The sequence below is a fragment of the Dendropsophus ebraccatus genome, chromosome 1 (assembly GCF_027789765.1).
Source record: "Dendropsophus ebraccatus isolate aDenEbr1 chromosome 1, aDenEbr1.pat, whole genome shotgun sequence".
Lineage (NCBI taxonomy): Eukaryota > Metazoa > Chordata > Amphibia > Anura > Hylidae > Dendropsophus > Dendropsophus ebraccatus.
In genome coordinates this window covers 70,307,001-70,323,238 of record NC_091454.1, presented here as the reverse complement: position 1 = coordinate 70,323,238, position 16,238 = coordinate 70,307,001, and the positions used below count along the sequence as shown (strand labels likewise).

Sequence of the window (16,238 nt, the reverse complement as noted above, 5' to 3'; positions counted from 1 at the left end):
GGTTTATGCCCACATATGGGGTACCATTGTACTCAAGAGAACCTGCGTTACAAATATTGGGGTGCTTTTTCGCTCATGTTCCTTTTGAAAATGAGAAACTTTAATCTAAACGTATATATTATTGGAAAATTTAAAATTTTCTATTTTTTTACGGTCTGGGGCTATGCTCACACTATGTATATTTGAGGCTGTATGTTTGAGGCTGTATAGCAACCATAACAAGGAGTGGATTAAAAACACAGAAAGGCTCTGTTCACATAATGTTGTAATTGAGTGGATGGCCGTCATTTAATGGCAAATATGTGCTGTTATTTTAAAACAACGGCTGTTGTATTGAAATAATGGAAGTTATTAACCGTTATATGGCGGCCATCCACTCAATTTCAACATTGTGTGGACAGAGCCTTTCTGTGTTTTCAATCCATTCCTGGTTTTGGTTGCTATGAGGACCTGACATGAGGACCAAATACAACCTCAAATATACATAGTGTGAACCCAGCCTAATGGTGAATACTTTCCTCCAGCCCCTGTAGGGTTAAAATGCTTATTATACCCCAAGATTAATTCTTTAAGGTGTGTAGTTTCCAAAATGGGGTCACTTATTGGGGTTTCCAGTATACAAACCTCCTAAATCAACTTAAAAAAAGAACTGGTCCCTAAAAAAATCAGTTTTGGAAACTTTTACGAAAATGTGGTAATTTGCTGATAAATTTCTAAGTCCTGTAAGACCCTAAAAAAGTAAAATATGTTTATGAAATGAAGCCAGAATAAAGAGGACATATCGGTAATGTGACTTAGTAACTAATTTATGTGATACGACTTTCTTTTTTTAGAAGCAGAGAATTTCAAAGTTCATAAAATGCTAATTTTTTTAATTTTTCATGATATTTTGATGTTTTTCACAAAAAACACACAAAGTAGTGACCAAATTTTGCCACTTATTTAAAGTGCTATATGTGACGAAAAAACAGTCTCAGAATCGCTAGCATACGTTAAAGCATCACTGAACTATAAGCGCATAAATTGAGACAGGTCAGATTTTGAAAAATGAGCCTGGTCATTAAGGCCCAAATAGGCTTGGTCTTGAAGGGGTTAAATATGCCTTTCATTTTAGAAAAAAAGTACTGTAAAGCAAACAAAAATTTGTTACCTAAAATTTAAAGAAAAAAATAATTCTGCAACTTTTATAAGATTCAGCTTTTTTATGCTGTTTACTTTGCAGCAAAACTGACATGTTATCTTTATTCTACATGTCAGTACAAATAAAACGATACCCAATTTATATTATTTGTTTGTAGTAAATAAAAGATGTTTGAAATGCAACATTCTGACCCCTATAACTTTTTTAGTTGTCTTTTGTCTATGGGGCTGTGTGATGGCTTATTTTGGGGACATGACCTTTAGTTTTTATTGGTACCATTGGGTAGATTCGATCACGATTTTTATAAGGCATAATGACCAAAAACCAATAATTCTGGTGTTTGGTATTTTTCTTTTCTTTTACACCATTTGCCATGTGGAGTCAGCAACAATATATTTTAATTTTTCTGTTTATATTTTAATAGTTTGGACAAATCCATTGTATCAGTACTAAATAGGTTTTCATTTTTTTTCCACTTTACACACCAATTGCAGCTTCATCAACTTCAGTTCAGTTTGTAGAAACATACTGCAAGGGAGGTGTACAGTAGCAGGCTCATACCTGGTGATAGCCGTTTCATGCAGGATGCACTCTTTCTGTCCTGTTGGTTCTTGGTTTGGAGCTGAGGTGTGACTAGATTGCTTAAGACTTGGTGCCAGCTAGCACCTCTACTACAATCTAGTCTTGCACAAATGTTAATGAGAACATATTCCTTCTGATCTCCTCCTTATTTATTTTGTGTAGAGGCAGGACTGGGGCAGTTGTCAGGGAGTGCAGACCTTAGGCCCCATTCACATGTAGCAAAACTAGCAGAAATCCGCGGCGGAATGCTGTTAGCCTCCCTCTCATAATGGGAGTCTATGGGAGGCGCGCGCTGCTGTTCTCACAGCATCTCTATGCCCTGAAGAATGAACATGTTCATTCTTCAGCGCGGGGAGAACAGCAGTGCCCGCCTCCCATAGACTCCCATTATGAGAGGGAGGCTAACTGCATTCTCCAACACGGAATTCCACTAGTTTTGCTACGTGTGAACGTAGCCTTACATATTAAGTACTAACTGAATAGCTTAACCCTTTCAGGACCAGTCCAGATCATGCCTTGAGGACCAGAGCTCATTTTTGAAATCTGATTAGTCTCACTTTATGTGGCTATACCTCCGTGATGCTATAACTTATCCTAGCAATTCTGAGATTGCTTTCTCATGACATATTGTACTTTTGGGTTAGGGGTTAAATTTGGTCGATATCTGTACAATTTTTGTGTGAAAAATGCCCACAATTCATGAAAAAAATGACAAAATTAGCGGTTTTCAGATTTTTTTATTTTCTGCAGTCACCATGCGGCTTTAGTTATGTGATAATGTGATTGCCAGTGTCATTACACATGCGTCAATACTGAATGTGTACTTTTTAATTAATTTTTTCTACATTTATTATTGCATTGGGGGCTATGGGAATTTTGTGTTGTGTACTTTATTAATTTATTTTATTTGTGTGTGTTTTGTTTACTGTTGTACTTTATTTTACTGTCTCACCATGGGGACATCACTATTTGATGCATTGCTTTGTAATGTGCCTGTAATAGGCAAAGCTGACCAGGCTCAGCAGGTTGCGGCAGGTGCCTGGCTATTACTGACATCCGCGACTCACCGCGGGATGACACGAGCACAGCTCCTGTTCCTGTTTCATCCCAGGATGTAACTGGTAAGTCCTTGAGCGGTAACTCACCGCAAAAAAGGATGTACAGTTACGTCCTTAGTCCTGAGCGGGTTAAGAGGTTATCCAGTTAAGTAAAATATATGTTGAGTCCTCCCCCCCCCCCCCCCCCCCCTTTCCTGGAGACTAACAATTCATTCCATACATGTCCTTAACTTTTGTCTCCTTTCCCCAGTTCGGAGCCTGCTGCTTTCTGCTAAAGACAAAGAAAACCTTGTGAGAGCTTCTGAGTCTGTCTCTGCTCTTAATCCCCCTCCTCCCCTCTCCCCTCTAGATGGCTGTAGCAACTTTGTAATGTTAGGGGGATAATCACAGTGAGTTCATCAACAACCTGACCTCAGATTAACCCTCCCAGCAAAACATATAAGCTACAATGTTGCAGAAAAAGCCTGACAGTAACTTGGACTTGTTTACATCAGCAGGGTTGAAGGGAGGAGGGGGTGGATAGGAGAGACGGACTCAGTAGCTCTCTCACAGTTTTTTGTGTCTTTAGCAGAAAGCAGGATCTCAAAACTGGGGGAAGGAGACAGAAAAGGTAAGGACATGTATGGATTCCCTCCCCCCCCCCTCCGGCAGGTTTCTCCTTTAAGGCCTCTTAACGACCACCTTAAAAACCAGTATGGTCAGTCAATAACAGTTTAACTGCACGTGACCCATATAGTCAACCTTACTGGAAATGGATTAAATAGTGTGGATAGACCCAATGACACACCTTACTCACATATTTATATTACTAGCAAAGACATGTCTCTTAGCCAAATGGTTACCCTCACCCTCACGGAGGTCCTGTGTAAGATCAAGCACTTTCTTAAGATGGACTAAATAGAAGCTGAGCAGCAAAAAGATAAGAGGGTGAAATCATTCATGGGTAAATGGAAAACCTTTGTAGTTGCCTTTTTAGAACCTTTAGAGAGAGAGAAGGTGATAAAGCCCTTCCGGGGTACAGAATGGTACTTAAAGGCACATTTGGGAAAGCTGAAGCTACCGATGCTCCCAAGATAAGTTGACAGTGGTAATTCTGGAGTGTAAGGTCAAGTGGCTTTGTTTGGGAGCCCTCAGCAAGACTTGAAGTGTGCGTGCTTGGGGGAGGGGGGAGGTTAAGGGGAAAGTTAAGGGGTTTTATTTTGTTGTTAACAAATCCTTTGTGCAGGGTATTAGTTATCTGACATATATGCCCCTGCAGGAGTCTGTGGTGTTGTATGCTGCCACGTTTCTTCAGGTCTCGTATTTTCAGTGGATACATGTATTCGAGTGCCTACTTTCAATATATCATGTGATGGAGCGCACACACCTGTGTATTTTATACACTTTGGTGGGTGATACGAATTGAAATTGTACCCTTGTTTTGTAAAATGATTTTATTGAAAAATTAATAAAAATATATGAAAAAACAAACGGTGTGGAATGCATACTATACATTAAACTATATGTTTTTTTTCTAGGTTTTAAATCTTAAATCTAAAAATCTTGTGGGTATTACCTTAACTAACTGTGGCATCACAGATTTGGTTCTTAAGGATTGTCCCAAAATGATGTTCATCCATGGTGAGTCTATTTCAGATTGCTGTTAGCGACCCTTTGCCATTAATATTACACATACTTTGTAGGAAAACAATGTAATCCTATAAATGTAAAAATACTTTGGCTACCTACTTTTATCCTCTCCACTTGATAATTACACTTAATCAATGTTTTGAAAAGACCTGTTTCACAATAATAGAATTTATAGGGCTCCATAGCAAAATAACATAGACTTCCACCACCTTATCTGAGGGATGTTCCACCAGACATCTTTTACGTGGAAACGTGTAGTTATCAGTATTATTCACCTCTCGGATGCAATAATTTGAACATAAAAGGTGCTAATGCATCTTTTTCAGCAAAGCCTACGGTTAAGGAGACCTGCTGAGATAATAGCACTCCAGACGAAGTCTGCTGAAACCTGCCACCTGGGTGCTGTTATCCCTGAGGTTTTAGAGCTATGCATTCGTGACTTTCAGTAAAACCTTTTTGTCTCTACATAAAGTGTAATAGCGCTATGTATAACAATTGGCTTGTATTTTGTAACTATACAGGCTTTGGATTTGTACTATTGCACATTATTTTATGTTCTGCCTCATTGTTATAATTGACCTTGTAATGTAACTGTTGTTCGCTCTGCACTGCAGTTATGCTGTTATATCTATTGTGAGACTCATTTTTAATCACCATTTATTATTTAAAATTTTGCATTTATTCTGTGCATTGTTTTGGTGGTAGTGTCTCATATTTGTCGAAGTGTATGCAGGTACTGTAAAGGTCAATGCTTTGTTTTATGTCTGTATTTTACAGTTTAGAAAGCTTACTTTTTTTTTTTTTTCCAGCAACACGATGTCGTGTACTGAAGCACTTAAAGGTAGAAAATGCCCCAATTGTCAATCGCTTTGATTACGCTCAGTGTAAGAAGCTTAATATGGAACAAGTACTTGACCAGATCCTTAGAATGCCCCCTGAGAGAAATCGCATTATCTATCTGCGCCCCATGCAGCAAGTAAGTTTATTTGTCAAAAAAAAAAAAAATAGGGGAGATTTATCAAACTGTTGTAAAGTAGAACTGGCTCTGTTGCCCCTAGCAACCAATCAGATTCCACTTTTCATTCCTCACAGATTCTTTGAAAAATGAAAGGTGGAATCTGATTGGTTGTTAGGGGCAACTGAGCCAGTTCTACTTAACAACAGTTTGATAAATCTCCCTCTATGTGAAGCTTTGCACTGCAGCTGGGATTCCATAGGGTTAAATGCGGTCGCCTGCTGTTGTTTAAAAAAAAAAAAAGTCTGTGATTTTTATCTGTCATCTTGCTGCTTTAGGTATACTATGCCTAAAATTTGATTTATTACTGTACCCAGTACATTTTAAGAGTGTATTTGACTCTATAGCAGTATCGGTGCATGTAATTTATATGAGGATGTTGAATTGTGTGTTGTTTTAATGTTTTTGATCATTTGACCATACTTATAAAGTTATTTTAATATAATTGGTGTACACAAGTTTATATATGCTTCAGCTTTTTCTTTCTAATTTAAATACCTCTGCCAGTTTTGAACGCAGCATCTAAATGGTTAAACAATCAGCATGGACGAACGTTCAGCAGTGGCCCCCTGATAGAGTCACAGTGTATGGACTCAAGCCTGCTCCATACACTGTTGACAGTTTTAGGACAAGCACGCTCATTCTGTGTCTTCAAGCCCTATGGAAACAGACGCAATGATGTCACATTTCTCTGTAGTTCTGTACAGATCACTTTACGGCAGCCCTCTTCTTGTCATCACAGGCAGATGAGGAAGTCTCATCTTAGTATAAGTGTAGCGACCGGTCTGAAAACTGCAAGCTTTCAGGATTATTTCATCATATGAATAGTAAATAAAATAAAAATGTTTTTCTTGCAGACATCGTTAAAAAAATGATTGCATTTCATTATTTTCATTTTCTTTGTTCTCTAAACAGGTGGACACCTTGACATTAGAACGAAAAATATTCAGTGGTCCATACCCTTATCACATCTGTATCATTCATGAATTTAGCAATCCCCCTAATGTTAGAAATAAGGTTCGTGTCCGGAGCTGGATGGACACTATAGCAAACGTGAATCAGTAAGTATATGTTGTATTCCTTGTTCCCTTACTGATACAACTAACTTATCTAAGACCAATATGTTCCATTTTTCTGAATGGGGTTTTTCCTGCAGCACGTGCATTTCACTAAACATTTAGGTTATTAGGGTGTGTGCATACTGAGGAAAACACGAATAGCACTTGCGGCGGATTCTGCAGTTCGTCCCCACGCACTCCCGCTTCACTCGCCGCCTGTGCCATAGACTCCATTCTATGGTCAGGCAGATTCTGCCGTCCACCTGAAGAATGAACCGATTCATTGTTAGGGAGGATGGCGGAATCTGCCTGACCAGAGAATGGAGTCTATGGCACAGCTGGAGAGTGTAGCGGGGACAAGTGGTGGAATCTGCCGCAAGTCCTCTGTATGTTTTCCTTAGTGTGTACATACCCTTAGACTATTGCAACAGTTTCTGCAACAAAATATGCAGTGTGATTCCACCCTTAGGCCGGGTTCACACAGCGTATGACACCAGCCATTCTGTGACCCAGCCACGTCACAACAGCCGGTGTCTGCAGTAGCGGCCAGATCTTCATTTTGTTGCATTGGGATGCGGGCGCACATGCATACGCCCAATTCATCATTGCACACAATGGAGAGTGTGCGGCTGGAGCCGCACTCTTCATTGTGTGAACTGACATGTCTGTGAGGCCGCTATTCAATGAATGACATGTCAGTTTTTCGTACGGCCGGTTGGAATCACGGCCGAACCGTATACTATGTGTATACACACCGGCTGGGATTCCATTCATTCAAATACAACGTATCTTCTGCATTAATCACGGCTGTTGTTGCAAACTGCAACAATGGCCTTGATTCATGCAAAAGATACGTTGTTTATGCTGCCTTAAAGGGAACCTGTAACCCCCCGTGCCGGGGTGACAGGCTCCCGACCCCCCCTACAGCCCCCTATACTCACCTGATCCCGCTTCTGGATCCAGTCGGGTCACAGAGATCTCAGCCGATGCAGCCCGGCACGCGCGCTGAGAGATGAGTCCAACGCTCCTAGAGAATGACGGAGAGTCACTTGTGCTTACGAATATCCAGGAACACTGAGCGCATGCACGTAATGGAGAGAACTACTTATTGCCCTTGTAATTCAGGAGAATATCTCTGAATCAGATACACAGAACAATGTAAGCGATACATTCTGTTCATCTTCTCTGTCACTAGCTTAGGGTATGTGCACACTGAGTAAATAGGACGGAAAGTCGGTCGCGTAATACGACGCTCGCGTCTCCGCCCGTGCCATAGACTCCATTCTATGCACGGGCGGATTCCTTCCTCCGCCCAAAGAATGATCAAGTTCATTGTTTTGGCGGAGGAAGGAATCCGCCTGTGCATAGAATAAGTCTATGACACAGACAGAGACGCGCGCGCCCGCCGCTGCACTGTCAGCGAGCGGGTGCGAGCTTCTGATTAAGTGACGGACTTTTCCATCTTATTTACTCAGTGTGCACACACCCTTATGCTACCCTTAGAAAGAGCAGCATAAACCTACTGACACAGTCTCTTTAAAGAACACTGCATATTCCCTCCCCCATACATTAACAAAGCATTCCACGTTTCGTTTTATTTCTCCCCTCGTTGCAGGCTGGCCCATATACTTACCATTGATGATCAGTGTTTTGCAGAGTGGCTTGGTCCTATGGTGCAGTTCAAATCCCGCTGGCACCCATGTGACCTCTTCGCCGGTTGGCCTGCAGCTAAGGAGGCCGTAAATCAGGGTATCCAATACATCTCTATGAGAGCGCTCTTACAGAGATCCATTGGAGACCCTTACTTCCAGCCTTCAATAGCTCTGTAAAAAGAAGGGATTTAGTAGAGCTGAGATGTGACAGCAAGTGGGTTCCGAACAGCGCCATAGGGCCGGAATGAAGCAGTGCCGCGGGTGGGTGATGTAAGGAGCTCTGAAAAGCCTTTAGTATTTCTCTACATTCTGAAAGTACAGACAAACATTAGAGGTACCTTGTATCTCCTTGACCTAACAGCTATCTAACAGTGTCAGTAGTTTGCAGCTTATAGATACCCTTTTAAAATGGATGAAAATCGACTATTTCTAATTTTAAAATATAATTTTTGAATACCCAGAGTTCCCTTAGAGCTAATAGTAAAAAGTTCAGCCTCCCTTGCCCAAATACCCAACTGTTATGTAATACTATACAGCTACATACCCCACAAAACTTCTGTCTGATCTGTCTTTTAGGGTATATTCACACGGGCGGGCTCGCAGCGAGATTCTCGCTGCGAGCCCGGCAGGTCCTGTCAGTTCCCATAAACTACATACTTGCTGCGGTCTAAACGACCGCAGCGAGTATGTAATTATACCGCGCTTAACCCCTTCTACTCCCGCCGGCTCCCCCGCTGTAAGCAGCATACATTACCTGTCCTTGCTGCACGGGTCCGGCGTCCTGCTCTCCCGCCCGGCCAATCAGTGGCTGCGGCTGGGCAACACACTAATTGGCCGGACGGGAGAGCAGGACGCCGGACCCGTGCAGCAAGGACAGGTAATGTATGCTGCTTACAGCGGGGGGCCGGCGGGAGTAGAAGGGGTTAAGCGCGGTATAATTACATACTCGCTGCGGTCGTTTAGACCGCAGCAAGTATGTAGTTTATGGGAACTGACAGGACCTGCCGGGCTCGCAGCGAGAATCTCGCTGCGAGCCCGCCCGTGTGAATATACCCTTAAAGTGGTTTGTATAGAGTTGGAATAATTCTAATTATCCTTTGGTTTACCCTTGCAAATAATAAGCTGTAGAGCTTTGAATTGTATTCTAGCCATATTTGAGCTAATACATCCTAGACTTCTAATCTTTTCTGATATTTTCTCTTCAGAGAGCTCATTAAATACGAATTCTTTCCCGAGGCCACTCGCACGGAAGAAGATGTAAAGAAATATCCAAAATATCCCTGGGGCCGAGACATCTACACCCTGGAAGGTAATTAACGGTTCCTTCTTAGCCAATGAATCTAGCTAATAACGGAATTGTTCATTGGTTAAAACTGGACACTCATGTGTTAATCAGATGTTGTCTTGAGTGATTGTGCTACAGACAGTTCACTTGAAGGAGCTGTCCGGAAAATATTAAAGAGTGGCTGTCATGAAATTTTTTTTTTTTTCTGGCAACGATATCAAAGGTTTTTTTTTTGGTTGAAGATGCAAAGGTAAAAAAAAAGTTTATCGATCATCTCCTGGCACTGGTCCTGCTGCTTAAACCTTTTTGGTCCCAGTGCATACTAAATGTCCCATCAGCCATTTGCTGGCCACAGCAGTGACCTTTTTCTGGCAATGATTGGCTCAGCAGGCATTTCCAATATGTTGGGACAGAGAATAAAAAGGGCAGACAGGGCTGACATTGGGTTGGCAGTAGCAGGGAATCAGCAGCTGGTGAGGTTTTCTTTTTAACACCTTCAGCATTCTTAAACATAAAAACATTTCTTTGGGTAAACTCTTCAAAGTGGACCTGCCTGCAAAACTAAATGCACTGTGCAATATAAATCATCTTACCCGGATTGCTTACTTACCACTTGTCGTGCTGTAGAAATGCCCTCTTTGGCTCTGCTATATGCCACTTTTTTCTCCCGGGCTGCTGCCTAAAATACCACACGGTAGTAGTTGTAACCATCTCCAATGTAAGCGCAGATCACTCTTTCAGGCTCCAGGGAGAAACCTACATTTCTGCACATACATCAGAGAGTATTACAGTTTTGATCTTAACAAATTCTTCCTATTTTTCAGGTGTTGTGGATGGTGCTCCATACTCAATGATTACAGACTTTCCCTGGTTACGCTCATTGAGAACTGCTGAACCAAACAGCTATGCAAGATATGATTTTGAGGATGATGAAAAAAGTAAGTTGAATAAAAAAATTGAACACCATAAATTAAAAATTATTCTGTATACCCCATGGAAGCGTTTTTGTTGTTGACTGGTTGATTGTAATTGGGGGGGATGTACAATAAAACTATATGATTTTAAAATAATTATTCTATATTAAAAAAAAACATGAACCTTGTAAATTACATTGCACTGTGTGTCTTGTCCAGATGTCCCAAATTACTACACTACATTGTAATTCAGAACTGCTTGTCAGTTCTGTAGGGTTCTGATCTTACAGCTTTCTATGCCAATTTGCCTATCCATAGAAAACTTCTGGTGCTTTGTATTTTTTTTTTAGTACACATTTACTTCAGGAAGCAATACAGATATGTGATACATGGAAAAAAATATTGTTTACAAAGCTACTTGTTTTGTTTAACGCCTTAAGGACACAGTGGATTTTGTCCTTAACCCCTTCCCTCCAAGGCCAATTTTCATTTTTGCACTTTTTCAATTTTTGCCTCGTTTTTAAAAGGCCATATCGCTTGCATTTTTTCACCTACAGACCGACATGAGCCCTTATTTTTTGCAACACCAATTATACTTTGCAATGACATTTTTCCATAAAATATGCTGCAAAACAGCAATTCGTGTTTACACCATCCACCCTATGTCAAAACTGACGTCATCTATGTTCCTAAAGTCAGTATCATTACAAGGATATGTAACTTGTATAACTTTTTATTTTATTTGACAGCTTTAAAAAAATTTTTAAATTACTCTGCAGAACAGAATATGGAGCTTCTGACATCATGAGTCATGTATCAGTACTGTAATGCGAGGATTTAAACTCATTTGGGGCTCCTGGCATCGTAATGAATCATAATTCCAGGAGTTCCGTGATTCCGGTCCATAGCACATCTTCTGTGCATGCACCGCAATCAAAGTGTGAATGCCCTTTAACATGAAGTTTTGACTGTATTAATTTGCATATTGATATACTTTTTCTTTTCCTTACTAGCTACAATATATGCACCAAGAAGGAAGGGGCAGCTTTCTGCAGACATTTGTATGGAAACTATCGGGGAAGAGATTTCAGAGCTACGACAGATGAAAAGGGGCGTTTTTCAGCGAGTTGTTGCCATATTTATCCATTACTGTGATGTTAATGGAGAACCTGTGGAGGATGACTATATTTAGACAGAACTGATTGCTGTGATCTCATCAGTTTACTTTCTCTAGCCGCATAACCTAGAGATGTGGCAGATAGAAGGTTGATCTAATGGTGATTATCATCATTTCCCGTTGGGTCCTTTCGCAGCAAGCTGCAATTATAGATGACGGTGGAGAAGTCGCGTCTGAAGACCAGCAAAGAAAATAAGTACATCAGGGCAGCCCTATGTTTTTCCACCTGCATCAAGTCTTCCTGTGAGCTTGGATACAAAGGTAGTGCTGTATTACATACGGCAGTAGTGTAGTCACGAAGCTAGATTATCAAGGCTGAATCCATTAAGATAATCTATTCAGTGTCATAGGCCCCATCTTAGCCATCTGGCTACATCATTCGCAAGAATTGAAATATTATATGATGTCATTACGGTGGAATCCCTCCATTCCTCAGCTAAAACGGTTAAGCTTTAGTACAACTGTTTAGTACTAGTTAGAATACTAGATGAATACACCTCTTCAGGTAGTGATACACTTAAAGGTATACAGGTAAGGACCAGGAAAGCTTTGTACAAGCATGTCTGTGGTGGAGGCCTGGCTGAACTAGATGTGGTGAATGATGCTAAGACCTCAAGGTATTGTACAATATAAAAAGGATAAATTAGGTTTGCAAGACAGGTGTGCAGCACTGGCAATTCTGTGAGCTGCAAAGTTTTTTTTTTTTTTTTTTTGCTAATTGCAAAGCAAAGTACTTAAGCTGTTTTTTTGTTTTTATGAATCTAAATAATTATGATTCGTTGCACTGAGTTGAAGCCGCCATCTTCTAGAAGGTAAATCATGGTTCCAAGGAGCAGCTTCTAGTTAATGTAAAAGTTTGTATTTTTTTGTAATATGTTTTTTTTTCTAATTGCACAGAGCAGATTGTAAAATGTGTGACAATGTTGTGTCTGGATTTTTAACCATCTACACTCTTCCAGATATGGTAAAACAATGTCAAGTAAAAATTACATGAACTCACGTGTCAGTGTGTATTTCATGATAGATTACATTGGTGACTTATTAAGTGTTGTTAATGTCAGGACTTGTCATTTGGTAGAAACATAGGGGAAAACTTATCAAACCAGAAAGTTGCATTTTTTTGGCATAAAATGGCCAGATGCAAATTAATTTATTCACTATTGGCAGTTTTGCGAATAAAATATTAGCATCTGGCCATTTTACGCCACCTTCGCCAGTGGGGCGGGGAGGGGGTGCGGACTTAGGGTCTGCTTAATTTATCATTTTTCGCAAAAAAAAATGATAAGGAAACCTACCCCAGCTCTGAGCTGGCGTAGGTTTCCTTGCGCACACACTGGTGCGCACAGGATTTATGTAGAGGCAATGCACCTCTACATAAATCTCCGTAGTGTCGGAGCTGCTGGGACATTTTTACGCCAGACTTAATAAATGTCCCCCATAGTGTATGCAAACATACAGTACTCCATGTGTATATGATGTCTGGCTGGATTTGTTACTAAGAAAAAAAATTTAAGTGTCAATGCACTTATGAAAAAAACTATAGACTTGTCAAAAGTTCTGATCGTTTCGAGTGTGAGTGTTCAGATCCTGACCCATCGTGAGAATGAGCGGGGAGAAGACTCGTTTCACTATGTCGGTAAAGAGTCGGGCTCATAGAATTTCATGAGTCCAACTCATCATGTGACATAGAACCTGGAGAGCACCACAGTGAGCGTGGTCTTATTCAGGCTCGTTCTCCCAATCGCTCAGGGTCTGAACACTCAAACATGAACTGATCAAAACTTTTGACATGTCTCTCTGACATAATAGACATTTTTATAATGACAGTGGCACTTTAAAATAAAGGAAATTCCAGCGCCTGTAATATACACCAAAAACCAGGGGCGGACATGCACGAGTCAGAGTTCTGTGCAATAATATGTGGACTCTCTTCTGCCAGTATGGCTGAGAACAGCATTTTATTTTTTTAAATGAAAAGGAAACTAACAGTAGGTTAGAAGCATCTAATCTGCCAATATGTCCCAATAGCTCACAGGACGCTGAGGATCCTCTGTGCCATTTTCAGAATATTAGTAGTTTATTCCCTGTGCTCATGAGGCTTAAAGGTCCCCCCTCCCTAGTACACTGATCTGGCCGTTCTGCTCTGCTACTATTCATCAGAAGTGCACCAAACTGCCTAATTAGCATTGGGAATTAACGGATAATATCACAGAAACTGCGCCAGTGATGAAGGTAAAAACTTGGCACCCCGTGTTCTCTAGGGACACATCAGCAGGTTTGATTCTTCAGACCTGCTGATAGTTTCCCTTAAACATAAATATTTTTAAGACACATTTTCTTATTGCCACTTCATTGCTATGTTCACATAATGGCTCGTGTTCTCTAGGGACACATCAGCAGGTTTGATTCTTCAGACCTGCTGATAGTTTCCCTTAAACATAAATATTTTTAAGACACATTTTCTTATTGCCACTTCATTGCTATGTTCACATAATGGCTCTTTTTGGCCATGCAAAGTAGTTAAAAAAAAAAAAATAATAATTGACATGCCACAGAGACTTGTCAAAAGTTTCGATCAGTTGGGGACTGAGTTTTTAAGCTGCAACCAATCCGGAGAACCAGCGGGGAGCTGCTGTGCACTCCTCTACCTGCTCTGTGTCTGTGTGAGCACAATGGCTACATAGGCTTACATTATGTGGCGTCCAAGTCATGTGTTGCCAGTGGAGCTGCAGCAAGGATAAAAGAATGAGCAGCATGCCTACGTTACAATGACCCCTAACAAAATGGTATAAAATCCAAGACCCTCATAGGACGATGATTGCAAGAAGTAAATGTATACATTTTGTACAGTATAAGAATAAATTACATAGTACAAAGTGAGAACATTAGAATTCTTTTCATCCTCGGCTAACCACACCAGAACTGCCTACCTAGCATGATAAATCAAGTAATTGGAAAAATGACAGACAAAACACACACACACACACACACACACACACTTCCACTGATTAAAACTTTACCTTTACTAAGAGGCCACTTTAGACAAATAAACAGGCAAGCAAAATAAGTGTTACACCCAGGGTCCACCCTAGTGTCAAGAAATAGTGCAAGGGTATAAATGCAGAAAGTCATGAAGGAGGAGAAGGGTGGTATAGATGTGGCCTGGTTTATAGCCCCAATCTGGCTTTGCCATTTGGGTCGCCCACCTTATAACAGGGTGGCCCCAACCAAGGTTGCGGTCCCTTCCTCCACTAAGTGCACAGGAAAACAAAAGAGGTGAAGTGATGATAGAATGGGAGGGTTCCCCACTGGAGTATTTTAAAATGCAATATAGTTGCAACAAGCCGGCATGGTTCCTATGTGTTTTCCCTGTTAAATCAAGTCTATTTAATTTGGGAACAATTGAAGGATTGTCACAAGTGTAAGGTGTTCCTGAATGTAAAATTGACCCACACGAGTGTTTCACAACCGATGTATGGACCTGACCTTAGGAGCTGAGCAAAGTGAACTCATGTGCATTAGGGGCACCATTAGGAGCTTCCGTTACCTTGTTGGAACCTAATAAACCCCATCATAAGTCAAAAGTAGGGATGGTCCGAACCTGGTTCGTACGAACCTGAACCCTCCAAAATGATTACCGCTGTCTGCCCGCTCCGTGCAGCGGGCGGAATGCCTGGAAAACTGGGATACAGCCATAGCCATTATCCCAGTTTTCCAGGCGTCCCGCCCGCTGCACGGAGCGGGCAGGCATCGGGAATCCGATGCCGAGCGTTCGGGTTCAGCTGAACCTCGGCGGGTTTGGACCATCCCTAGTCAAAAGGGGTCCATCAGGGACCTCTCATTTATGTTGCTTAATAGATCTAACACAACATTGTGATGTTCATTATAAACTGCAAATGTGAACAGAATTTTATGTTGATTTAGAAAAAAAAATTCCGAATATACTGCTCTAAATAAAGCAAAAACTATATACAACAGTTGCATGAAACCATCTAAACACTAGATGGCGCTGCTGTACAGTAGGCTGTTTTAGCATAAATTTTTAATTTTCCTGGCATCAAGTCATGACCTTTCATAATACAGTGTAAAATAATTTGGGTAATTGCAATTGATGTGTTCTTTCAATGCGAACAACACAGATGTGCAGCCAAGTTTTCTGGAACAACAGAAGATTGGATAGAATATTCTAGCATCTGGTTTGATTCAGTAGCTTAAGGCAGACTTGCTTAGAGGTAAATCTAGTGAAATTACAACATGATATATAGGACCTGTATCTGGAGAAAATTATCTAGTTACATATTTGCATATGTAACAAGCTGAGACTGCAGAGTTAATTTTCTTTAAAACATTGAGGTGATATGTCCACGGCCTAACTAATATTAGTATGCCGAATAACTAGAAGTGGTTAACCATGTTCTTCCAGGGGCATGCTATTTTTCTATGCATTCCTCCACATGTGCTTTCTAATACCAAAAGATGGAATCTTTTCCTTTTCAGCAAAGATCTATAGTAGGATGCAAAACCACAGTGTCAGACATGAGTGAGTAACAAGGGGACTGTCTGTTGGACATATCGGTGGTCGTTAGAACCACAGGAAGCACCTGTGACCCTCTCACTGTTATTTCCTGCAGTAGTGACATCATTTGTGTCTACTGAGAACTCTGTGCAACAATCATATAATTGCATGTTCTGTAAGCGGGAGCATTAGGCCAAGCACATGTTAATCT

General features: G+C 40.8%; 1 protein-coding gene across 1 annotated transcript in view; it reads left to right on the top strand.

Moving 5' to 3' along the window:
* FBXO38 (F-box protein 38) overlaps positions 1 to 12,160 on the top strand; it is a 44,245-nt gene extending 32,085 nt beyond the window's left edge. Inside the window, exons 17-22 of the mRNA XM_069972469.1 lie at positions 4,299 to 4,401; positions 5,220 to 5,386; positions 6,341 to 6,486; positions 9,341 to 9,444; positions 10,245 to 10,358; positions 11,348 to 12,160. Coding sequence (XP_069828570.1) covers positions 4,299 to 4,401; positions 5,220 to 5,386; positions 6,341 to 6,486; positions 9,341 to 9,444; positions 10,245 to 10,358; positions 11,348 to 11,526 — 813 coding nt within the window. The 3' untranslated portion in view covers positions 11,527 to 12,160. The remainder of the gene's footprint in view (positions 1 to 4,298; positions 4,402 to 5,219; positions 5,387 to 6,340; positions 6,487 to 9,340; positions 9,445 to 10,244; positions 10,359 to 11,347) is intronic.
* The last annotated feature ends 4,078 nt before the right edge of the window (positions 12,161 to 16,238 follow it).